Raw genomic sequence first — 26,238 nt, 5'->3', positions numbered from 1 at the left:
ACAAGGTGATGCAAACGTAACACAGAACACACAAGAAAGCACAGTTGTAACAGATGTTACAAAAGAGAACGCAGTTGAAGCAGAATGCACACAAGGTGATGCAAACGAAACACAGACCTAACAAGAAAACACAGTTGTAACAGGTGGTACAAGGAAGAACAAATTTGAAACTGAGGGTACGCAAGAAAATGTTGTAGAAAGCATGGATACACAATATAGTGCAGTCGTAATAGGAGGCACACAAAAGAACACAGTTATAACAGAGGACACACGAGAAAATGCAGCCGTAAGAAAGGGCACAAAGGAAAACCCTATTGTAAGTGACTGTATCCAAGAGAACATAACGGGCATACAAAACAAAGAAGTAGCAACAGAGGACTCACAAGAAGAGACAGTTGTGTTAGAGCGTACAGAAGAGAACACAGTTGTAACAGAAGGTGTCAAAAACAATACAATTCCAAACAAAGGCACTAAAAAACAAAGATTGCATACTGTTCACCAAAAAAGCAAGATAGTAGAAGGTGCACATGATAACACAATTTCAATTAAGGAGATACACAATACTAGTGATACTGTTTCCAGAGAAAGCTCACAGGACGATACAATATCCACAGAAAGCCTAAAACTATACTACTATATTAAAATAATAGACTCGAATTTTTCAGCTTTAATACCAAATAATCGGAAGAGTGCTGTCTATTGTTTTTTATATTCTAAACATCATTGGTATTTGAGGATTACCAATATGTTTTTATTTTTTCTCAATCAAGCTTCGCTAATTAATAATCAACGAAAATTTCTCAAAAAATGCCGGAAATCATCTGAATTTTTTGGATTTTACAATTTTGCGCATGCGCATTACATTCACGGTAATTCACGGGAGGCTCTTTATTTTAAGTTTCCACAATATCACATTTGCATGGATAAACTCAGAGACAATAAAACAAATGCCTAAAAATTTTCATTAGAAATTGTTTTCTGTTCATTAAAGAAAATACGGGAGATAACTCTAACACAGTGCATTTACTATAAAAAAAAATCCCGAGAGTTTTGAATGTCAACATGGTGTGTAAAAAACGTTGTTGAAGAAATGTTGAATTCTGCAACTATAAAATAAATTAAACTTTTCGAAGAAAGGTATTTACAGCTTCAAAATGGTTTGTTATGAACAATTTGACTGTTATTTTCAATGCAACTTTATTAACTTTCTTCAAAATCGTTTTGGAGCGATTCTGCAATTTTCTGCTACATTATGGGTATATGGGAGGCAGACATAGATAACATTATTCCAACTCAGCAGAGTGTAGTGAAATAAATAGCATTATTGTAGGCATAGCATATGCTATGTCAACCCGTGCACGCACCGGTCAAAATCTAGTACTTCTTTATCGGCAGAGCAACTAGACCAAATACTAAACGCCCTTGGTGTCATTCCCTGCAATGAAGTTATAGTTGAGCTCACATCTATTAATGCAGGAAACGATGAAATTAATTTGTCAGAATCTGAAAACTCTGTGCCAGTTGATGGTACGCAAGGTGCAGAAAGTCAGAGGACTGGAAGGTACCCAACCAGGGTCACTTTAAAATCTGAAATTCAGCATGATAGTAGTTCTGATCAATTTGATGATTCCTCAGATGAGTATGTACCTCCAAAGAGACACAAGAGAAAAAGATTAACTTATGATTCTTCCTCTGACAGTTCAAGCTCCTCAAGGGAAAGGAAAACTAAATGTAGAAAGAAGAAGAAAAAGAAGAGCGATGCATGTAAAGAGGCAGACGGACAGAAACATGAAGAAAATAACAGCAACAGTCTTAATGAATCTTCAAGTGTTTCTTATCAAGTTAAATCTAGAAGAAAGCAAAGGAATCCGTCTGAATGACAAAGAAACAAAACGAAACTACTTCGAAACAAAGGAAAAAAATACACAAACAAGAAAGGCAAAGTAATTCCTGAAAAAACACCAAAAGAAATAACTTGTAAATGCAAGTACAAATGTTTGAACAAAATTGCAGACAACAAAATATCAGAAATATTTCAAAGTTACTGGAACTTGAGCTATGATCGACAAAGAGATTTTATAAGATGCAATGCAATTATGACTGAAAAGCGTAGAAAGACAAAAAAAACAGAAGAAGAGTCAAGAAGAAAACACACCATTCACTACTATCTGCCTATAGATGAATGTAAGGTAGAGGTGTGCAAAAAGACATTTTTAGGAATATTAGACATTGGAGAAAAAACAGTCACATATACATTAAACAAGAGAAAGAACCCCTTCACTTCCACTGATAATAGGGGGAAACATGTTCCAAAAAATAAAATTTCAGAGAAAGACAAAGATCCTATCAGGGAACACATTCGTTCTTTTCCGAAAACAGAATCACATTACTGTAGAAAATCAACCCAGAGAGAATATTTGGACAGCTCTCTCTCCATTAGGAAAATGTACAATATGTACATAGAAAAATGCAAAGAGGACCACAATGATGCACAAAAGTTCTGGCTTTATGATAAAATTTTTGCCACTGAGTTCAACTTGGGGTTTCATAAACCCAAAAAGGATGTATGTTCATTTTGTGATGCATATGGAAAAATGTCTGAGAAAGAAAAACAGGAAAATAGGAATGAATTTGAAAAGCATCAGCAACGAAAGCAGGAAGCCAAAATGCAAAAGCAGGAAGATAAGCAAAGATCGATGGAAAATGAAATGATCAAAACTATAAACTTTGATTTGCAGAAGGTACTCGTTACCCCCAAGGCTCAAATTAATGAACTGTACTACAGCAGAAAACTTGCAACTTACAACTTTGCTATATTTGATGTTGTATCCAAAGAAACTGTCTGTAATATGTGGTGGGAAACCATAGCAAAGCGGGGAAGTTGTGAAATAGCTTCCTGTCTCCTAGATTACAACAAAAGTGTTGGGTCTATTGATGAACTAGTGTACTATTCAGACAGTTGCACTGGCCAGCAAAGAAATCTGCCATTTAGTGGAATGTGTCTCTACTCTGTGGTTAATTTCCCAATTCAAAAAATAACACACAATTATTTTGAAAGAGGACACTCACAGATGGAAGGAGATTCTGTACATGCCACTATTGAAAGATCAACAAAACATTCAGATATGTTTTCCCCAAGTGATTGGATGGTTGGTGTCCGCAATGCTAAAGTAAACCCACCTAAGTATGTAGTGAAGGAGATTGGAAATAGGGATGTTATGAATTTCAAAGAGCTTACAGATCATTGTATAGGCAACAGGAAGATGTAGATCAATAATGAAATGGAATAATATTCATTCATTCCAGTATCGAAAGGAAGAGCCAAACAAGATATTCTTCAAATATGAAATCAGTCAGCGAGAGTATAATTCCATTGATATTCGAAGTGGACGAAGAGTGGCGAAACTTAAAGACCGGGTTTGACCTAGTTGAATATCCACACGGACGGCAATTAAGCATATAAGGAGGCAGGCCACACCTCCGCACTAATAACACTGCAGAGAGAAGTTATTTATAGAGAGCTGCATACCACAAGCACGTGGTGGCATTTAGACAAGAACACACTGTTATCTTACACACATTTAATATATCATAGGATACGTGCACACAGATTTAATTTCTTTTACGTTTAGAGAAAACATGTTTCATAAAACGATTCCAAATGTTGTTTCTAAATTGAAATTTTTGTTTTGAATAATTCTTTTTTCCAATTTGTCTACGTGGGGATTTTGGATCACGTCTATATGAAAGTGATGTGAATTTTCTCCCCACATTTTCATTCCAGTGGCAAGTTCCAAGAAAAGCCCTAACTTTATATTGTTCACTGCCAAATGCAATTCGTTTATCTTGATAAATATTCAAAGTATTATTGAAACTTTCAACAAAGTAAGTATCCCGTCCGAGCTTGAAATCATCAGGGTATTTGTAAATGATGGAGTTAACAATGACACCTCTCAGTAATTTTTCTGCTACAGGATTTTCGATCACAACACGTGAAGGCTCGTAATTCGGATCAACTCTACATGTAGAGGACGGATCACATCGTTTGTGATTATTCTTGTAGTGCTCCACAATGTTGTCAAGCAGGGCTCTCAGCGTATTTCCATCCCCTTCACAGTGCTTGATAGCCCAATAGAAATGTGTGGCCACAGGTTCTGGTTTATCGTAAAGTTCCTCAGACCAGGTTTTTCCCCTCTTTGTAACGTGGACCGCTGGAAATTTGAGTCAATGCTTTTTTGACACTCTTAATTCCATGCCAAATATCATTTTGGTTGCATACAAAACCGTGTTCACGCTCTTTCACAAATTTATTTATTGCCATATTTCTGTCGTGGGTGTGAACATTTACGGAAACTTGTTTGTTATCAAGATCGTTGTAAATTTTTTCCGTTCCAAGTTTCTCGTGTCTTTGGGTGACAGGGTCCTCCGCTGTAGTGACATGCACACAATTCAAAACCTTGTGGCTTCGGTCCCCTATAGCCACCACACTTGTATCTTTAGCATTTTTCCTCCACCCATGACGTGCATCCGTTATTATGTCTATTCCGTCCAATTCATCATACATCCCAACTTCTTCCAAGAGTGCAGTGCTAATGGATTCGTCGTATTCCTCCTGAACAAACGATTTGTACTTATGGAAGAAGGAATTGCGGTTGGATACAGAGAGTACCCCAAATCCTGCTGCCTTGCAAAACCGAGAGTAATGGGAAGGTAACATCCCACTGCAGACAAATGCATGGTTGATACGTTCATTAATCAGATATTTTCCATTGGGAAGGTATGGTGATGACGCCCACAGATATACGTGTTTTGCCCGATCGGTCCTTGTACATCTAAGCTTCAAGGAAACGACATGTCCCCTTTTGGTCACCTTCTTGACTTCAAGTTTTCTGCAACAGTGTTTCCCATGAATTGCAGCAACCTCCATAAGTCTACTAACAGATGACACTGATGTAAGAAAAAAATCCTGGTTCACCTCACTTTTCTTCACATTGATGTAGGTTCCTGGGGTCTTCGGATATTCCAATTCATTTTCAACGTTTGACTTTCCCCAGGCATTAACTAGTGCATCCATGATGTCAGTATTGTTGACGGGTCTGCCTAGTTGTTTCACTAAAACTTCTCTGACTTTTTGAAGATTTTGCAACAATTCATTTTTTTTCTCCTCGTTAGCTGGTATTTCTAACTTGAATGATGGTGGACGTTTCCGCTTTGTTTCTGCCATGATAAACTCCAGTAAATAATATTGATGTGTGGGATGGTCACTGTAAACTTTTTTTTAGTACTTAGGTATCTTATAATGATTATATCTACTAATGCTGGACTGTAACATTATGATAATGGGGTGTGAAACGTGCCTCTTTGTTTATCATTTTAATTTATTTTTCTAGCTACTTATATTTTTAAATATTTAATTAAGTGCATGTTATAATTATTGATACTTTATTTAACAGATATATATATTATATATATCGCTATCAGTTATTTAAAAAAGTAATGAAATTCTTTTAAAGTACAAAAAAACCCTGTGTACCCTGTCCAGTGTTTGTAATGGAATCGACAATTAGCTCACACTTGCACAGCTTTCTTCACACTGTGGGGAAAACCTCCCGCCAATTGTCAATAAATCAGTCAGTTACAGAGATGAAGATAGCTAGGGGTCCAGCAGGGAACATCTGACTAACACACAAATGTAAATTAACAATAAATGTTCTGGTATGTTAAAAACTAGACATGTAAAATAGCTCTTATAAGCGAATATTTCCTCAATAAATTTAAAAAAATAAGAAATATGATTATGATCAATTATGAAGCATCCCTTAGTACACCCAATTCCAAAACATTTCCCTCCAAAACAAAGCGCGGTTAGGCCATCTCATAACGAAAATGGAGGAAAATGAGGAAACAAGTGTTATATCATTGCGAGTCAATTCTGAGCAAAAAGAAGCTATTATTCAATTTTTTAATTTCAATGACTGGGATTTAAATGAAGTGAATCAAGAAGATGCGGACAGTAACATTGAAGAAACTGAGTTTGAAAGAACATTCCGTATTTCACAGAATGAAAACTGCGAAGAATGTCAGCATTGTTTATGTAGACCATGTATCACAGATGAAAATAGGTGGTTATCAGAGCCAGTTAGGGCAAACGAACGAAATAGGGTCCTGAGAAAAGAAAAATACAAGCTTTTCTGGACAATGCTATTTCACAGGGGAGTGTTTATGGACACAAGATACAAATCTCGGAAAACAGAGTCATTGCAGGCAGATCCCAGACTAAGAGATGTTGTATGCCATCGCAGAGATATTTTGCCACAGTGTGTTTTAAAACTTGTGCGATTCTGGTATCCCAATCCGAAAAATATTCCATACATGGGACATCGCTGGAAGTGAAATCATTAATTGCTGAATTATTAATTTTTATTCGTTACTATTATTTATTTATATATTTACAAAAGAAAAGAATTAGCATACAGAAGTTATGTCATCGTGCTGTGACCGCTATCATGTGTGGACTGGTATCATCTTTGCATGGCCATACCACTCGCTGATTCCGATAAGGCTAATGATAAACACTAAAACGGACTGCTGCTGAGAAGGTTGTTTACGCCGTATGTGTTCTTTATCTTGGAATCTGTTTATAGTATGAAAGAGTTATAGTGAAAATAAATAATTACAGGAATACTGAGCTTTTTATTTTACGGTAAGACTGTCAGCCATTTGCATGCGTCCATGGTGATGTGTATTTCCGGTAAAAATGTAAACACAGAGTGAATGTCTGAGCTGTCAATCAAAACCGGTAGAAGTTTAAATTTCAAGTCGTTTCAGATTTTCAAATTAAAAATACAAATTTATCAGATGGTATTTTAATGTTCTGTGAATTCTTGAACATTTGCTTCAGTTAACTTTAGTTACTGGACAACTTTCAAAAGATGAAAACAAATGAATAATATAAAAAATCAAAAATTATCCCTTCGAAGTGAAAGCTGGCAAGAAAATTGAAATATCCTCCATTTTTCTCATTGGCTGCTATTTATACCCCAGATCCGGTCTTTAAGAACATGAAAAATTATCAGCTGAAACCTCTTTACTCTTCCTCAGTCCCAATCTCAGATGCCAAATTCAAAGACTTAATGGGTTTGTGCAAGAAAAATGTAATTCCCCGTGTTCATCATGATTTCTACTCCCAGCTCCCTCATAAGGGAAGTGTCTGCAATTCGTTGGAGGAACCTGATGAAAATGACGACTCAGATTGACATTTCTTCCATAAAGCTTATGACACCCTTTTGGTTTTTTATTTTTGTTCGTTTTTTATGTTAAGTTTTGCCAAGTAGCATTTCATTATACCGTTTCAATTTAAGTGTACAGGAACCCATTTTTTATGCAAATTGACACACTGTAATGAAAAAAGAATTTTATAACAATTTTGCTTGTTATACAGTGCTTAATTTTCCAGATGTTGATGCTTCAAATCGTAATAAACGGTCTTAACAAAGAATTTAATGATGAACAAATATGCATACTTATAACTGATGTTTACTATATCAGCAAACGTCAGAACTCTGAAATTTTATGAATTTACAATTTCTTTGTCTAAAATTTATGTTTTACCTTCTTTTTATTGCCATTGTTTTTGTGCCGAAATATTAAATTTAATGTTCCTTTCTTTTAAAAGTACGTTCTTGTACCAATAAAAGGGTTGTTTTGGTAAGTAAGGCTGTTTAAAATTAATTCTACTTTAACGTAACCCGCGCGCGTAGGTTTCGGCGAAATCGTCGTTTTGAAAAAACAAACAAATCCGGATTTGAAAAAGTCGTTCCGGTTTGGGTTTTCATTAAGCGACTGAATTCTACATCCTGTATGAGAGAAAAACATGCTCAAAGACAGCATTGAGGTATTCAGTTTTCACAATACGAAGAACATGGGAGTCTACGCCACTAGCAAAGTAAAAAAACCAACAATAATGGATCAGACAAACACATGATCGAAGTTGGCAGTAAAAATCTTATTCGAGATTGTTTAATGTCGGTTGTCAAGTCACAGAGCCTGAACCATGCTGAACCAACTTCCGCCCAAAAAGGCAAAAACGAGGTTTGTTGTATATATTTATTTATAAGTGATCCATCAACAGGTGAAATGACTACCCATCTTATTTAACAAAAACTCAGTACGGTTAAGTTATTTTTGCATTTTTTTAAGAAGGGGAAAGCTTAAGCAATTTCTTACCGCTTTACTGAAAAGATATAAAAAGAGTTTAAAAAATTATACCTTTCTCCATAGATTTCAATATTATCTCCAAGATGTGATAAATTTTTTCCTTTTTAATTTTTGTTCAATTTCAAAGGTGAATGATCCAATAAAATCATACAAAGATTTCAGTGTTCGAACTACCAATATTTGGTTTTAAATATATAATAATTGTGGATGTATATACCTTGAAGTGAGGCAATGCATTAAGTCAGCATTATATACTGATTTAGATAAGAGTTTTGACACGATAATGACTGCAAATCCTTTTCATTTGAAATGTATCTACATTTTTAATAACATGTTCAGGAATAATAATTCATTCTTTCACAATTTATAATAGGAAGAAACTAACAGGAGGCCCAACTAAAGTGGAAGAACGGAGAGAAGTGGAATACACTTGTAGGGTGGCAGTTATTTCAAGAACCCTTTCTTGAGTTCTTAGAAGTAGGTACAGTGAATCTTACAACACAACTCTGATAAGTTAAATTTTAAAATGTGTCATTGTGAAAATGTATGAAATAATATCATTATTTTGATTGTAGATAATCTGTGAATCACATGTGTTGTGCAACATTTTCCCTGAAAAGAAAAAGTTTTCCCTTTGGTTACTATGTTGATGTAAATCCACTGGATGCACCACTTGATGTGCTTGCAAGTCACTCCACTTCTCGTCCAGTATACATGATGTACCCACAGAAAGGATATAAACATAAATTACACAAAAGTATATGCTTTGAAAATGCAAAAATTAACGTGGACTGAATCTTACCATATGTATTATATGACAGTGATGATGTATTGATAACTGAATGGGTGACTTTCAATAAATACACACCTGTTTGAAATTTTTGTTTGTTTATTTTTTTCCTCCCTCCCTCGTAGGTTTTTAATTTTCATGTTACGTTAAACGTAGAATTAATTTTAAACAGCCTAAATCTTAATAGTTATGCTTTGTTTTGTTTTTAAATAGCTATAATATAAAAAAAAAACAGATATCCAAACTTTACCTGTCCTTTGAGTGACATGATCAATCTTATAATGCCAAAAAAATCAATGTCACTTAAAGCATAATCCACTTAAGTTTAATGATATCAAAATGCAAAAAGGTAGTATATGGAAGTTACTGCCTTAATTTACGTAAAAAGTAACACTACACCTAAAATGCAAAAGGTTGTATGTGTAAAAATTGAATAAAAAACAAATATAAACCATGTTTTTATTTTTTTTGTTACGATCTAAATACATTAAGTTATTATGTACAACATTGGAGAGTTTAAAAGAGAAGTTTTAGTCTTTCAAGTAAAGAAACAGTTTTTTGCGTTTTTCTCTGTTATTTGAAATCAATGGACGCCTATACATACGACATTTTGCCTCTATGGCGACGACATGTGCATATAACTAATTAAAGTATGTTTGTTTCCTATTATAAATTAATCGGTGAAAAAAATCTCTCTCTCTCTCTCTCTCTCAGTTCATCCGGTTATTAAACAAAATAAAGATAATGAACCAAAAATGCATGATTTAATTTGATAATCGGTTTAAGGTTTGTATTTTTTTTTTCAATTTTCATTACTAGTATTTCTAACTCTAGATCTGCTAGATACATGTTAAAGACGAAAAGACTCTGAACTGCCTTTGTTATATCGGGCAGGATATTACTGCTTTGTTTGTCTAGACATAGTTTTGTTCGTTTGTGTATATCTAATTAGAGTCTATTGTTTGTCCAACTTAAGAAAACCCCTGGAACTAACGCAGCACAGTTAAGGCTGTCAATAAACTCCGTTCAGACAAAAAGTACGGGAAATGTGCATTATGACATCACAGTATATTACAAACATCGAAAGTACTTATTAATCTATTATAGCATTGAATCATGATTTTTTGAAGTATACACTCTCATAACTGCAGCGGTGTGTGCATACAAATTGAGTAACGCGCGTTAGCTCGTTATGAAAATTTGTATGCACACACCGCTGCAGTTATGAGAGTGTATACTTCAAAAAATCATGATTTAATGCTTATATTTACATTATTTTTAACTTCTTGCCTTGTCTGCAAATGTGATTCATACCTTAAAATTCCTATCTTATCCTAAGGGTAAGTTAATATTGATGGAAGAGCCACAATAACAGCCACAAGCGTGAACTTTGATTTTCGCTTGTGACGTTGCAGTTTACAGCGTTCAACGCTTGTGACGTCATAATAAAACTCGTCAATTTGACCTTTGACTACTTGTTGCATTTAGAGGCATTTAAACATCACGGAATTTAATGGAAAAACACAGTAGAATGTAAATATTTATTAGTAAAATTAACTTATACTAATCTTTTAATTAAAAACAACAAATGCTATTACTTACAATTTTGATATCCGATATATCGTACACACTGAACAATAAGCGAGATGTCGTTCTCGCTGTACTACAAAATATGACGTCATATGCTTCAAAATGACGCATTAAGTTAAATCATTGAAGGCTATCGTGCAGTTTTATAGCGAAGAAAAATAAATGTCATACATTAACGGAAAAGTATAAATGAATATTTTGTTTAAAATTATTATTAGTAGAATGCTACTTATATAGTCTTATTTTCATTTTGTTAAAAGTATGCATCGTATAAAGAAGCAACCTCGGTTTTGTATAAAATATCGTATATCTAAAATCTGAGTACCTAAATAAATCACTTAATTGCAAGGGCATACACTTACCTGATCCCGACACACTATTACATGTGAATTTGAAATATGCTATGTAACTTAAAAACTTCTACGATCCTTGTAAAATCTTACAAATTAATTATTTTTTAATGAAATTAACCCTGTGACCTTCAAAATTATTCAACATATGCATTATAAATTACGGTTTCTACTAACAAATATTCAAATCTTAAAAAGTTCGCACCGTTTTTCAAAATCTACGATATAACATCAAGTTATTTCATAACTCAGTTGTGAATTTTGACATGATTATGCCCTTGCAATATTGAATTTTTTAAATGACCTCAAAACCACAAATACATCTGCTTGTACCATGCGACTGCCATATCACGTGACCACTATGAACATAAAATATTGTACTGTTATATATATATTTTAGAAATATATTGCATTTGAGTGACTGTTATTGATTTTAAAAAGGACATGCCAGTTTAACTAAAGTATACGTGTTTTCATCACAAAAATTTGCCCATATTTTTATTGACCGCCTTAACTGTACTGCGAACACAGAATATACAAGATATACACAACAGTTGTGTCGTGTGCCCAGGTGCATGTTTGTGTATATCTAATTAAAGTCTATTTGTCCAACTTAAGAAAACCCCTGGAACTAACACAGAATATACAAGATATACACAACAGGTGTGTCGTGTGCCCAGGTGCACGTCAGGGTTTCTAAAGGCGTTGAATCTTAGTATGTACGAGTATACGATAAGTCTAGTGAATAAAAGTTAATTTACATTTGTAATTCATTTTCAAAGTATTATTTCCTAGCTCTGGGTTTCAAAAATGTTACGTCTACAAATTAACGATACATGTATGTAAGAGTAAAATCTTGAGGCTATATAATTAATTAATGTACCGGTGATCATAAATAGGGGTTGATAATTTAAATATATGTATAAGGGTAAATATGTCAAATATACCCGGCCTGGCACATCATACAATTGTATGTACAAGTCATTTGCAATTGCCACATGCAGTAAATACGTCACCGGTAATTGGTAATTTTGTTTGTTATAGAATTGATAGTTTAAAAATCATGTACATACAATTACATGTAAATATTTAAACATATTGGAACGGCGCCGCGATCATGAAAACCGGGAAATTGCGGGAAATTGAACAAATACACCAATAGTATCAATGCATTTAATAAAAGAAATGATTTTATTTTCTTTCTTACATTTTTATAGCTATAAATTAGATGAACGTATATCTAATCGGTTTAAATTTATTAACTAAGAAAGCCTACTATACTGAACATAACGGTTTCCATTTAAGGTATAATATATTTTAGTTCACTGAAGACCAAGTTCCGTATTTCATTCTAAATACATGCATGAATGTAATTTATAAATTACATATAATTGATTGTTACAAACTGAATGGTTTGTCAAAATCTTTTCAAGTAAACACATTCAATACAGTGATTCAATATCCACTGATATATAGGATCTGCTCATATGTATGTAAGTTGCCGTGGCGCAGAGGAAGTGTGGTAGACCGATAGAGAACCAGGTGTCGTGTGTAAGCCACCCCAGTGTAAGCCCTGAAACGACACGGACAGGTAACAGAGATGAAGACGGCAATTCTACTGATGGTTTTTGTTGTGGGTGTCTTTGCAACACCCCTGACTCGCCGAGAGTATGAAAAGCTGGACGATTTCGTCAGACAGCTTCTCGAGAGAGACGGCCGGGATAGTCACAGTGGCACCTGTAAGGACTCGGAATTTGAGGTAATGGATATCACCTGTGAGGATTACCTGAAACAACTATTTAGTGACAACCTCCAGGATATGTGTAGCTCAGACTACTACAAAGTGTGGTGATGCTAGTAAACTAAGGGTCCGAGGTTCAATTCTCGCCGTGGCCGTTTTTTTTTTTTTTTTTTTTTTTTTTTTTTTTTTTTTCATTTTTCTTTCTAGAACAAAAACCGTTTTAATACCTTTTCTTTCAAAAAGTTAATACATTTTGTTGGAAATTAAGCACAATATTGAATTAAATTTTTTTTAATGGCTTAAAGGTGGCTTAAAGGTAGCTTAAAGGTGGCTTAAAGAAGTTTGGACATTAAGGACCTATAAGTTGTCCTTAAAGGTGGCTTAAAGATAGTCTTTAAGCTGCCTTTAAGCCATCTTTACGCTTTCTTTAAGCTGCCTTTAAGCAACACATATAGCTTAAAGATCGTCTTTAAGCTACCTTTAAACACCTTTAAGCTATCTTTAAGGAGGACTTAAAGATGGTCATTCATCCTGTGATCGTGCGTAACTTGTACCATTCCTTTTATCATTTCTAACAAACAAATAAATTCTGTAAAATAGTGACAAGCATTGTGTTGTAAATTTAATCGGCAGGGGTTTTTGTATTATTACAATCGGGTTCGTTTTCGGGTTGGGCTATTTAACTGTTTGGTTTGATTCGGGGTACAGAAGACGGTAAGAAATGATATTGTGCATAAAAGTGCATTTTTTTCACAAATTTTTACCAGCGAATACAGAATAGACTTGGCGAAATTACAGGAGATGAAATAAAGAGTATTATTTTACCTATTTTGTATTTAATTTATATATCAACTATATAGTTTTAATTTCCTCTGTTCTTTTATCTCGGATTAAAGCATGACATCTCGTTTACAATAGCTCAGAAATAGTTGTGTGCTTGGAAGCTTTCATAGAATAATACAAACCGGTAGGGGACGTGTATTGCTTATGCAATACTCTTAGAATGCTTGTTGTTTCTAACAAACAAATAAGTTCTGTAAAATAGTGTCAAGTATTGTGTTGTAAATTTAATCGACAGGGTTTTATTTATTAATACAATCGGGTTCGTTATCGGGTTGGTCTGTTGAGACGGTAAGAAATGATAATCTGCATAACGGTGCATTGTTTTCACAAATTTCTACAAACCGGTAGGGGGACGTGTATTGCTTATGCAATACTCTCAGAATGCTTGTTTTACATGATATACCGTTGTGTCGATTTTCTACAATTATGAAGGCCGGGATTGAGTGAAATTTAGACAAAGTATCAGACAATTGCAAGAAAGCCGAATTAACATAGATTGTAACAACTAACAACAGTACTTTGATTTACGATATCGATTGAAATCGCGAATAACACATGCTCGTTGTTATTGTAAACACGTGAAATGCCGGTTAGAGTTATTTCCCTTAATCACGTGACCAAAATCCGAGATCTCGGTTGCAAGTAAACATAGCAGCCAGAAGGCGAATTTTTCAAACTTCTGACTTTCCGATGATAAGGGCGATCTAAAACATTTGTGTGGTATATCAAGTGACATGGATTGTTGATATGGGTCTAAGGAATTTTTTGAGACCGAGCTTTTGTGCAGTTGAGGTAATAAATCGGAGAAATAAACCCAGAACCGAGCGCAACTTTTTCTGCGCAATAAATATACAGTTTTTACTATGGGTGGCACTGTAGCTCTCCGGTCTGCCAATATTTTTTTTCCCGGAGAGCTACAGTTCTGCAGCTAAAGACGTATAATTGCATAATTAATGATAGAATTATGTAATCACGCTGTCTCTTTCCGTAGTAATTTATATCAACAAAACTAATTAATCAAATTTAGACAATTAACCTCTGAATCTACTCTATAGATAATTAAAGTTACCTTTTTGTGATCGGCATCGGCCGATCACTGTTGTGTCCATATGAGGCATCCGGCAAATGCCTCCACGTGCGCACACATACCGCTTGCATAAGTAGTTCTTAAAAAAACTTGAAGTTTGGTTTAGTATTTATATAACATTTTACTCAGTTTTATTTCAATTCATTTACCCTAAGAGATGCAAGCATACATAAAATACAGTTCGACCTGTTAATTCAAGAATGCAAACTTTGTCTCACGCGTAAGTATTTCGATCGAAAGATTCACTCAGTAATGCAGTTGACCTCGATGAACTGACCTCAATCATAAGAAGATGCTCCATGAACTGACCTCGATCTATTGATGTTGCATAATAGTAGCTAGGAAGACGGCTTGATTTATAAACAAGGTTACGTTTTAATGCAACCTCAATAACAAGTTATGATGGCATTTAATGTTTTTCAGTCGCATTAAATTATTTTAATACAACACTTTTTTGGTATACGTGTTAATGCTCTTTGAAGAGCCCTACTCAGTATTTTGAAGAAGAAGAAGAAGAAGAAGACACATTAACATTTAATAATTACGTTCAAAATATAAAACTAGACAAGGCGTTTACGAACGGCTTTCCCCAAATTTATTTCAAAATTAAATTTGTTGACGGTTTATAATGATGAAATTATGGTGTACAGATTCAAAATATTCTATATTTTGTAAAAACACAGTACTTCTTTTAATTATTTTACATCAAACTGATCATGTTGATTGCTTTTAGCTATCAATATATCATTATTGCCGATCATTCCTACTTGTTTCATGTATTTCTTTGACTCGCTATTTATCACCAATATTGAGAATGAAGCTGTAAAAATACTTAATTCCATAACAAAGTCTAGCTTTAGATAACTTTTCTACGATAATAAATGATAAATAAATAAATAATGAATTTTAGTACGAACTAGTTTTTTTTAGCATCACATACATTTATAAAGCATTTTGTATTTTACAGCAACTCAAACATAAAGGGAAAGTTTTCTAGCGACTAAATTTAAGAAAGAAAAACATGGAAAAATATATCAAAATTGAAAATGAGAAGCAAAGCAGATCACTGATGTGGCACTTTATGTGTCTTGATACTAAAACATTGCATATGGAATTTTAAAATGTCCCACATGTACATGCCAAAGATTGTAAAAACCTCGTGCACTCCATGTATGATAATAAGTCAATAATTAGGATCCCGCTCTGCGGGCGCCCTATAGTGATCAGTCTGTACCGAGATCGCTTGTTCGGAGCATAACCTCTCCGGCCCAATCTGGCTCAAACTTCACCCACAGTTGGGTAAAGGGTGTTCAGTGACCTTAAACCATGCTGCTGTGTCTCAGGTTAAGGTCATAGTAGAATTATATATAAAATCCTTGTCCTGTGCATATTTCTCTCAATCTGGCTCATACTTCTATAATTAAAGGGTGTGCAGTGACCTTGAATGAAATTTGCAAGGGTCAAGGTCATACTCAACCACGCAATAATCAATTTTTCAGAGCATGTTTTTCCTTCTCTGCCCTATTAAACTCATACTTTACATAAACAGAGGGTTTGTACCCATATGCCAAATCTTGCTCAGATTATTTAAAAAATGTCTGTACATAATAGGTAATGAGATTAATGCCAGCCGGAAAATTTGTAGGTCAAGGTCGAAGCGAAATTCTCTGAAATTCTGTTAGTCCTATTGTCCATTATTTTAAGCGGGGATGATACCATCTGAATGATGTCTATTTATAGCAATGCCCACTTTGTTGTCGGTTGATGCATTGAAAGTAATACTAAACTTGTATGTACGTCACCGAGAGAATGATATGAAAGAAAAACAGAGATTTGCTGTTCAAATGAATAGGTAAAGTATAATGATTATGAAGGTTATGTGTTATGCCTTGGATTATTAATTGTTAGTTGGGAATCACTATAATGATTGTCTCTTTATAGCTCAAACCTTGAGTTTAAAAACATGATACATATTGTGTAATTAAATTAAAGAAAGTTGCAGAAAATAAAGCTTTGAATGATTATTTTTGGATATTGTCATTCCTATAACACATGCTAAGCGGTGCAGATATTGTCATACCGCGCGGAATTTTTTTCTTTTGCACGGCTTGTAGTACTTTTGTCTGTTGTCGTAAGACAACATTTGGGTATCATAAGAAATAATAGTAGATGAGAAAATACTATCTTTAGAAATAAAGAACAAGTGAAGTTAATATATAAACCATGTTTATAATTCAGTTAATGACAAAAAAACCCATGTGTTTCTGGTTATAACAGCGTTCACGTTATGCGAAATCCACGATGGAGATCGGGGACTTTCTTTGGTCTTTGGTAAAAGTTCACGCACGTATGGAGTTTGACGTGTAGCTTATGATATTACAGCGCCCCCTCGGTGGGGCAGGTCGGGTAGTACTCAGCCCCGGTAATAGATAGTGATATTGGATGGTTTTGCGATATACGCAGCGGAGTTTTTGTCTGAAGGACGCATGTGTTTGTGTCTGCTCGCCAGCTTGATAGATGCCTGAGGAATCACCTAGAAAACCGCCCAAAAAGAAGAAGGTCAGAATCAAATGTAGCCAGCAGGAAGGCAGTATGGCGGCTCCCGGCAATCAACAGACACAAGGTACGATCAACTACCAGAGCACTAGCCCTGCATTCCACCAATCACATATCACACCTGCTGTCTATAACAATAACGAAAACTTTCATCAGATGCAACCAATGCCTTTCCACATGTAACATTTACAATCAAGCATGCACCCGAGTACCACTGAAGTCGTCCCTCACAAGATATGTACTCGTTTAGACATAATTTCAAAGAGGCTCGAGAAACCTGACGCGATAGAGACATCTTAATATTCAATGCAGTCTGAAATAAGGAATCTAAATTTAAGGAGTTTTAGAAGTAGGGAAAACAAGAATTTATATCAAAATCGTCCAAAAAAAACGAGGTCAATGCAACGAAAGTACAGTATTGGATGAAATCACTGAACTGAAACATGTGCTTGGAAACACAATGACCGAAAATAAGCCCCTAAACGAAAGAATCATAGATCAATGAAAGATAACTAGATTTTTTATGGCATTAAAGGTGATAAATTTGGGAGGGCGGAAAACTGTGAAGAAATCGTATCTGATGTTTGTAAAAACAAAAGGGAAAGGGGAAAAGACGGCACTGGTGAAGAATAAGCTGAAAACAGCGTGGTGGTGGACAAAGCGGCCGAAGGAGGAGATAGTGGCGCGAGGATATCTATCTATCTATCTAACTGGTATATGTATTGTATAAAAATTAATACGGATGGGCTGTAAAGCCATAAGTGAATAAAGAATGAATGAAAAACTTTGTTTTATACGGCTGAAGAGCATTTTAATTTGCTACTGTAGACAGAGATGTCTTAGATTGCCGTGACAATCGTACATTCTTCGATCTTTCCGGTAGAGTTAGGGATAGCATCACCGGCAAAGTGAGGGCATTTGTTATAATTATTTTTTGTTTTTTTTTGCAAAAGTGGTTTCGAATTCCCACTAGCCATCAGTTTAAGTATCAGAGGCCAGACAGCCTTGCATGTCTCTTCTAGGGTGTATTTTAGGGTAAATAAATTTTATGTTGAGCTCAATTTTCAGCAAATAATATCAACTAATTCTATATCAAATTTTCAAAATAGGGATTATATTTTCGCTTGTCTAATAGGCACAAGAAGTTGCAATTGACTGCCGAAAAGGTTTAATGGCTTGAGCAAAGTGTTATCACAGGACGTAAGAATGTACGTTAACTGCCAATTGCATCGATTTTATTGAGAAATACGTATATGTATTGTAGTGTTTTCACTACCTTAAATATATATTGAAATATGCAACTTAATCGTTCAAATGGCAACCAAACAAAACTTAAGATAAACAAATAAAAAGAATTATTGCCAACCAATATTATTTATTCACTTTTAGGTAGAATATTCTGACCTTTTTTCTTCTTGTTCATTAATACCATACTGTAAAGAAAAATATATAATGATTATTTTTTCTATAAAATTCAAAATCGTTTTATTCATAGAAAATAACTTACAGAGTGTATCATGAACAGGAAATCTTGTCATTAAAATTAAATTTTAATGCTGTACGTAGACTATATTGCAAACAGATGGTATATAACTTACTCCTCTTGCAACAGACTCCATATTTACTACCGAAATTAGTGAAACAAGACCCGATTCTACAGCCGGTCCAAATATGACAGTAGCCAACTTGGTAGTGACCCTTGGGACAACGGAATGGATACCATGTGGCTATAATTCATTAACAAACCATAGTAATTACTCAGTAATTTATCAGACCCTGATTTTAATTTATTTTCTATTACATCTGAGAACCACATTATTTTGTTACATACCTTCAGCTGTAAATGCCATGCAAGAGGCAAGAAGGAAAAGTAGGAAAAAAATTCGGCTCATTTTAGTTCAAGTGGCTTCGTTGAAATAAAGACTAGATGATTTGGATTCGATCAAATCGATATTTATACCAATTAATGAATTTCGATCATACATGAATGATGTTTACATATTTATTGATCATAATAGCCTTGACCGTAGACAACCTTTTTCCATGAATGGAATCTAGAACCAACATGGTAATCCTAATAAATCAACGCATGGACAGTTTGTAAAACATGCCAGATTTTAGAATTTGACAATAATTTAGTTTTTCAAACATCTTGTAACTGGCGACTTCCCCATTATCTACATCGAATTGTCCTTTAAGATTACGGTCATGGTTTCATTATTTGAAATTCACCTTGAACTTACTCCTTCTGAAGTTTCTACGGACTTTTGTTGTTGATAGGACAATAATTTTGTTTGGTGCATGTTAATTTTGTTTTTACTCTAAGCATCAATTGCAATAAATATATTTTAAAAGAGTTTAATTCAAACTAGCTTATTTTAGATCTTCTTACTTGAAATCCATTGTGTTATTTGGAGTAATGTCTTTGTAATGAAATGGAATTATCCAGAATAATATTATTGTTCGATACATTATGGAAAAACATTTTTACAAGACACACGAATGTTTGATTCGGACTAATCTGGAAAAGGTAAATTTGAAACTCTTATTCAAACGACGGTTAACGAGTTTATTGGTTAATTTAATTGCTTTCAGTATCATCAAAACTGTTTCCTCAATGTTTAAAAAACAAAGCAGAAATCAAAACAATCAGTTGGCATTGGCAATTAACAAAGTTGACAACAATCATAGAAAAAACTAAAAAAAAAAAATATGAAAGATGCCAAAATGAGATCATAACAAAAATGTATGATTAAAATTATTAGACGAAGAATTGAGTTGCTTGCCGATGCTATGTGTGTCATGCTTAATTTAGACCTCCCATGAGGTTTCTACCTTTGTGGTTTCCTGTTTTGTTGTCGTTGTTTCGATGTACATTGTGATTGATGATGTATTTGTGTTGCAAATCAAGCTTGATAAATTGTGTAATTAACGCATGTTTTGTAAAATCGCATGAATTTGGGTTCGCAAAGTTCTCTTTCTAAGTCTAATTGGTTTTGAATTACCAGAAAAAGTTTGTTTTACCGAATGAGAGTGATATTGTTTAACAACTATACGATTCATATCAGTTATATAACTCATCAATTGTTCAGGTGACTAAATTGGTACAAGGTCAAAATTAAATTTAAAAAAGCATGTAAAATATTTCTACGAACATACACAAAAAAAAATAATAAGCCAACAGCAAAAGGACTGCACATAAATTTAATTGATTGGTGTTTAAAACGGAAGTGTTTAATTTAAGATGTTTTTGAAAATTTACAAATTACAAGGGGTTTGCGGTAGAATGAACGTCGCCATTTCGTTCGACTGTAGTTCTCCGGTCACAATGTAAAATAAAAATTTGAAATGTTAAATTATTTTTAAATGTTACCTTATTGACGTAAGCTGAACTTTGATAATTTTTATCAATTATTTAGATCAATGTGCATCTGTAAATGATGATAATTTTGTTAAATATTCCTGAGGTGTCTGCAGATAGTATAATTTTGAAATAACTTATTAAGGTATCCGATCAATATTAGGACCAAATTTTTCCAACCTTGAATATTCATCATGTATTAAATACTTTGATATTTATATAAAGCATTTAAGAGAAGAATAAGATGTACCAAGAGAAATTTCCAAAAATATTATTAACTAAGCAGTGATTAATTAATGAAGAGTGCATTAATGTCTATGGAGACAAGCACATTTTTTAAAATAAATAAGTAGTTACTATGAATATCAAAAAATGCTTTGGTGGAAAGATGTATTTTATCATTAGGAATACAAAAACTAATATTATCTTATACCGTGTATATTTCTTTATAGAATTATTTTTTTTTTAGAATAAAAGCAAAGGGGGGGGGGGGGGCAACTCTTCCGGAAAAGGAAAAGGTCTAAGTATACTGAGTATTAAAGGGGCATGGTCACGATTTTGGTCAAATTTTATTTTTCTGTTTTTATTATTTACAATGCTTCAGAAATGCAATTCTAATGATCAAATTAAATTTGAGAGTCATTCGTAGAGTTATAAGCAAGATACAGGGCTCACAATTCTTTGTCATGTAAACAAGGCTCGTGCCCTGTTTTTGTTTACATAGGTTCAATAAACCAGTAAAAAATCTTTTTCCAGCTTATTTGTCTATCTTTTTATTTATTTTAAGCATAGATAAACAGTTCCTAACGTTTAACAAATTCGTTTTAGGTTTAAAACTGAAATTTTTACTTCAATGTTCAAAATGTAAACAAGCGCTTTGTTTACATAGCGAAGAATTTCAAGTTCAGTCACTCGCTTATAACTCAACAAATGATGCTAAAATTTCGGTTGCCTATTTAAAATCCCTTTCTAAAGCATTGTAAATAGTAAATTCGGATAAATAATTTTTGACCAAAATCGTGACCATGCCCCTTTAAGCCTATGCATATTATCTGTTATGCACCTAGATTCATTGAATCTGAGGCTATTATGGATCGGATACCTTAAAAGATACACATACGCGGAAAGACATTTTTTCCACATCGATTTAAATTAAAAATTAACTAGATGATATAAAACCCATGCAAGTGAGGGAGTAAACACTTTATACATTTATATGATACATTGCTCTCTGTTCGTGGTATTTTTTATGCAACTGCCTGAAAAAAAATACAAATTGTTAAATTTTATTTCAAACCAAGTAGTGGGTTATATAGTTCGTCGTATCTCTCCTCTATGTGTTCTTTAGGTCTAAGCTCACTTTACTTTTATCACTGTGCCTACATCACTTCTTCATACAGACGTAGAGTTACGTTGTTAACATAATCTGTTAATGCGTCACAATTTAGTGTATACGTTTCTCCAATCTGTAGCGGAATTAAAAAAATGTATGTAGTTTAAACACGCTAGTGTATTCATATTAATTTGCATTTTATCTTAATCAAAAGTTTTATATCCACGGTAACTGCCCAATAATTACCTAGCTCTACACTTTTCGCAATGACATTTATTAGTCGAACCGCGTTCCTGGTTACTCCGTTCTGGAAAGTTCTATCCACCAAAACTTAAAATCTTGCATTTATAAAACGAAATTGCTCATTTTATCTATTCAGTTTATTATATCTTAATTTCTATGTATACCCTATATGTCCTAGTATATATTCAATTTTTTTGTAATCATTCCGAATTATTTTATTACAAGCATATAGTTTGTTAACTTCCCACTGACTTGGATCCGCCAAAGAGTATCCACCATCTTACTCTTATTGGAACCCTATTCTGCGGGTCCCATACAGTGATATACCTGTCCGTCCGATATCACTTGACCGGAGCATATCCTGTCTCCCCTTGGCTCATTCTGGCTCAAACTTCACCCACAGAGTGCCTTTGGGTACTGGGTGTGCAGTGACCATAAACCATTTTTCTAGGTCTTAGAGCAAAATTATATATAAAACCTTTATCCGGGGCATACCTTCTCTCCCATTGGTCCAATTGAGCACATACTCCACTCACAGACTGTCTATGATCAACGGCTGTGCAGTGACCTAAGTGAAGTTTGTAGGTCGATATTATAACGGAACGCTCATACTTCACCTAAATAGAAGTCTTGTGTAAAAGATGTGTAGTGACATTGAACACGTTTTAAGGTCATACAATGTATGTGAAGATCTAGCAGAATGACAAAACATTTTTTCGGAGCATATCGTCTCCCCCTTTGCCCCAATCTGGCTCATATTTTACCTTAATTGTGCCTTTAATGGAAGGGTATGCAGCGACCTTGACTTATGATAGTAGGTCAAGTGTGAAGGTTCATATCGAATCACACAAACAATAATTTTCCAAGAGCATATATATACAAATGTACTCTCCACTTAGCCCCATTCTGCTTATACTTTGCTTAAACTGAGCTTTTTGGTTAACGGTGTGCAGTGATTATGAACCAAGTCAATGTGGAGATCATATCGGATCAGTTTAAGACCCTAAATACACTGTTTTACCCTTGTCTGTCTGTCTGTAACACAAATTTTCGTCAAAGATTTTCAGCAACTATTTATCGCAAATTCTTGAAATTTTAACAAACTATTTACTTAGGCATGCCATATCGTGGGACATATTTTTGTACCAATCGGACGTCAACTTCCTGTTAAATGACTTTATTTTTAGGCTAAATTTTCAAAAAAATTTCGTCAAAGATTTCTCAGCAACTTTTCAATGCATATGCTTGAAATTTTAACACACTATTTGTTTAGGCATGCCATATTGTGGGATTTATTTTTGTACCAATCGGACGCCAACTTCCTGTTAGATGTCGACTTTGCTTATTTTGCATATTCACATTAGAAAGGGGGTATCACTAGTGAGCATTAGCTCACACATTTCTTGTTTTCCATTTGTTAAATCTTGCTCAGATTGATTAAAAAATACCTGTAATGAGATTGAATTATGAGTACTTTGCCAGCAAGAAAGTTATCAGTCAAGGACAAAGAAAAATTCTATAAAATTTTGTTCATCACATTGTCCAATATTTAAGCACTTTGAGATGGTCACCATGTTTTGCTATTACGAGCTGGTTCATCGAATTTGACAGTATTAACATTTTATAGCAAGACTGTTGTAATAACAATCATTCACACAAACAAATTCAAAAATCGTACAAACGATTCTTAAAATCGTATAAAGGATTTTCTAAAAGCTACAAACGATTTTCTAAATTGTTTAAAAGATTTAAAAATCATACAAACGATTTTCTAAATCGTACAAACGAATTCATTTATTTTTCTACCAATCTTAAATGGCACTTATACGCCGTCGTAGTACGGTAATAAATCGATCAGTCAGAGTTACATGTAAAGTCTAGGCAAAAATCTGTTTTACAGATCATCGGCGATTTTAAAATGTCTTTTAATTGATTTAATAAGCACTTATTAATAATTAGTTTGTCAACGGACTTTTTATTTCCGTCATTGTAGGAATGGCGTGAAAAACGTCATAAAGTCAACATTAAATCGGAGCAGGACGTACAGCATTTACACAAACAAGAAAAAAAAATAAGCCATCAGCAAAAGGACCGCACATAACAAAATGATTGATTCTTCTTTCAAACTAAATCGGCAAATCTTAATTTTGATTTGAAATATGAAAAAAAAGTTAGAGGCGTCATGATTGATGTCACCATTTAAGTCGACTTTAACTCTTCGATCAGAATATCTAATGTGGAATGTTTCAATTATTACTAATGTTTACGTAAGCTGAACTTTGATGATTTTTATCAATTTTTTAGGTCAATGTGCACTTGTAAATGATTATAATTTCCTTGAAGATTCCATAAGGTACACGTCTCTAAGAAATTGTATTGCAGTTCATAAAAGTGTATTTAAAGATATACATTATGAAGAAAGACCTTTCCAACATCGAATTAAATAACAAGTAATAAAATGAAGTTTCATTTCAAAAGAAATTTTTGATTTGCTTGCACACTCGCTATGTCCATACATGTAGATGGTCAAGACAGACTTTAAATTACCCCCCCCCCCCTCCCAAAAAAAAAATCGACAAATTGTTTGAAATGCTCTGGGAGTAATCAGACGGAAAACTTAAACATCGATTTAATAAGATCAAAACAAAATTTTCATTTCTTTAATATTAGTTAATTTGTATTATAGAATTCAATGATTTATTTTTGACGTCGTCGTGTTAATAACTGCCGTCAGGTGAGCAGAAAAATTGAATAACGCGCGTTTTCATTTAAAGCTAATATTTCCATTCCCTTTACTTAAATATATCGATACAAATTTCAGATCACAGAGGGAGTAAATTAGTAACAGCAAGAACAGCTGTTTTATATATAACCGGTAAAAACTGGTTATCACATAGACTGTTGAGCTGAGATCGATGAGAATGACAATATAATTCATGAAAAATAATAAGAAATTTTGCTTTTATATATATATATATATATATATATATATATATAAAAAATTAACTTTTTGTTGAATAATTATAATAAAACATGGTGTTTTGACATGACCGGTATGAAATATATTTTTTAACGGATAACAAAGAAATCACTGTTTTTGAACCACTTATGTAAATTACATGTAAATTCACACCCAGTGAGTAGTTATTTCATTTAGAGGCATTTAAAGATCACAGAATTTAATGGAAAAACAGCTGATTTACTCATGATAAGGTCTCCAAATGGATCGATAACTGGCTTAAATGATTTTTTATATTTCACAAGAAGACAAAACCTGGCAACTTTCATCACAAAAACAGTCAAGAGTCATTTTTTGACCATCAAATTCAAGATTTCATCAACCTCCTAATTAAAACAACAGTAAAAACATGTGCATACTGCTGCCTTTGTAAACGCCCTAGACCAAAGCTGTTGTGAGTTTTTTTCTTAAGCGAGGCTCAATGAAACGTTCTACTGCCCTATGGTGCTAGATGTTGCCCAAATCACATTCACGAAGGCAGAATAGATGCTTGAAATCTTGATAGTCATACCTATGGGTCTATAGTAATGGATACTAATGGTATCGTGGGCCTTATCACAAAACTAAAAGATATCTTCGCATCTGTTTCAAGTTAAAAGTTAGATTTTAACAATGATGGAGAATCATTTGTGCCGAAACATCTAGGTTTTAACCACATTTCAAGGCAGTCTGTCATTTCTGATCATACATGGCATTTGGCACAGTTTCTGTTTGGTGACCAAGGGGACCCTAGAGCCATTCTTGTCATTGATGGAACGTATATATTTACATACAGAAGATTGACAACTTTCACTTCCAAAGAAGGACTTACAGCATGCACAAAGGTCGTCCTCTTGTGAAGCCTATGTGATAAGCACTACATCAGGGTACTTCCTCTCCATTTTAGGACCATACTCAGCAGACTCCAAGAACAGTGGTGCAGCTATTCTTAACCATGCCATTGCCAAAAGTGTTGACACCATACGGGTCAAGGAAGAAGACGTCATAGTTGAGGGTTTCGGGACTCATTTGAAGTTCTGGAGGACCTAGGAATAAAGGCCCAGATTCTCTTTTCATAAGAAAGGAGATAAGCAGTTATCCACAAAAGATGCAAATTCCTTCCGGCTGG

At 33.9% G+C, this 26,238-nt stretch overlaps 2 protein-coding genes and 2 long non-coding RNA genes across 4 annotated transcripts; 3 read left to right on the top strand and 1 right to left on the bottom strand.

Annotated features, from left to right (window-relative positions):
* Positions 1-202: 202 nt before the first annotated feature.
* LOC136275372 (uncharacterized protein DDB_G0280579-like) lies at positions 203-1,880 on the top strand. Its single transcript, XM_066084275.1, has 2 exons — positions 203-437; positions 1,477-1,880. Exons 1-2 carry the CDS (start codon positions 203-205, stop codon positions 1,878-1,880), a joined length of 639 nt encoding a protein of 212 aa, XP_065940347.1.
* Positions 1,385-3,269, top strand: LOC117686363 (chromatin assembly factor 1 subunit A-A-like). Its single transcript, XM_034461215.2, has one exon. It carries the CDS (start codon positions 2,097-2,099, stop codon positions 3,267-3,269), a length of 1,173 nt encoding a protein of 390 aa, XP_034317106.2. The 5' UTR covers positions 1,385-2,096.
* A 4,477-nt stretch (positions 3,270-7,746) lies between these two features.
* LOC136275490 (uncharacterized) lies at positions 7,747-9,178 on the top strand. Its single transcript, XR_010714068.1, has 3 exons — positions 7,747-8,091; positions 8,591-8,694; positions 8,793-9,178. It is a non-coding gene; the product is annotated as an uncharacterized lncRNA (long non-coding RNA).
* Positions 9,179-18,556: 9,378 nt separating this feature from the next.
* On the bottom strand, positions 18,557-19,138 carry LOC105348670 (uncharacterized). Its single transcript, XR_903623.4, has 3 exons — positions 19,006-19,138; positions 18,773-18,901; positions 18,557-18,607 (listed from the first exon to the last, which is right to left on the bottom strand). It is a non-coding gene; the product is annotated as an uncharacterized lncRNA (long non-coding RNA).
* Positions 19,139-26,238: the final 7,100 nt, after the last annotated feature.

The sequence above is a fragment of the Magallana gigas genome, chromosome 5 (genome assembly GCF_963853765.1).
Source record: "Magallana gigas chromosome 5, xbMagGiga1.1, whole genome shotgun sequence".
Taxonomy (NCBI): Eukaryota; Metazoa; Mollusca; class Bivalvia; order Ostreida; family Ostreidae; genus Magallana; species Magallana gigas.
This window is presented reverse-complemented; position numbering and strand designations above follow the sequence as displayed.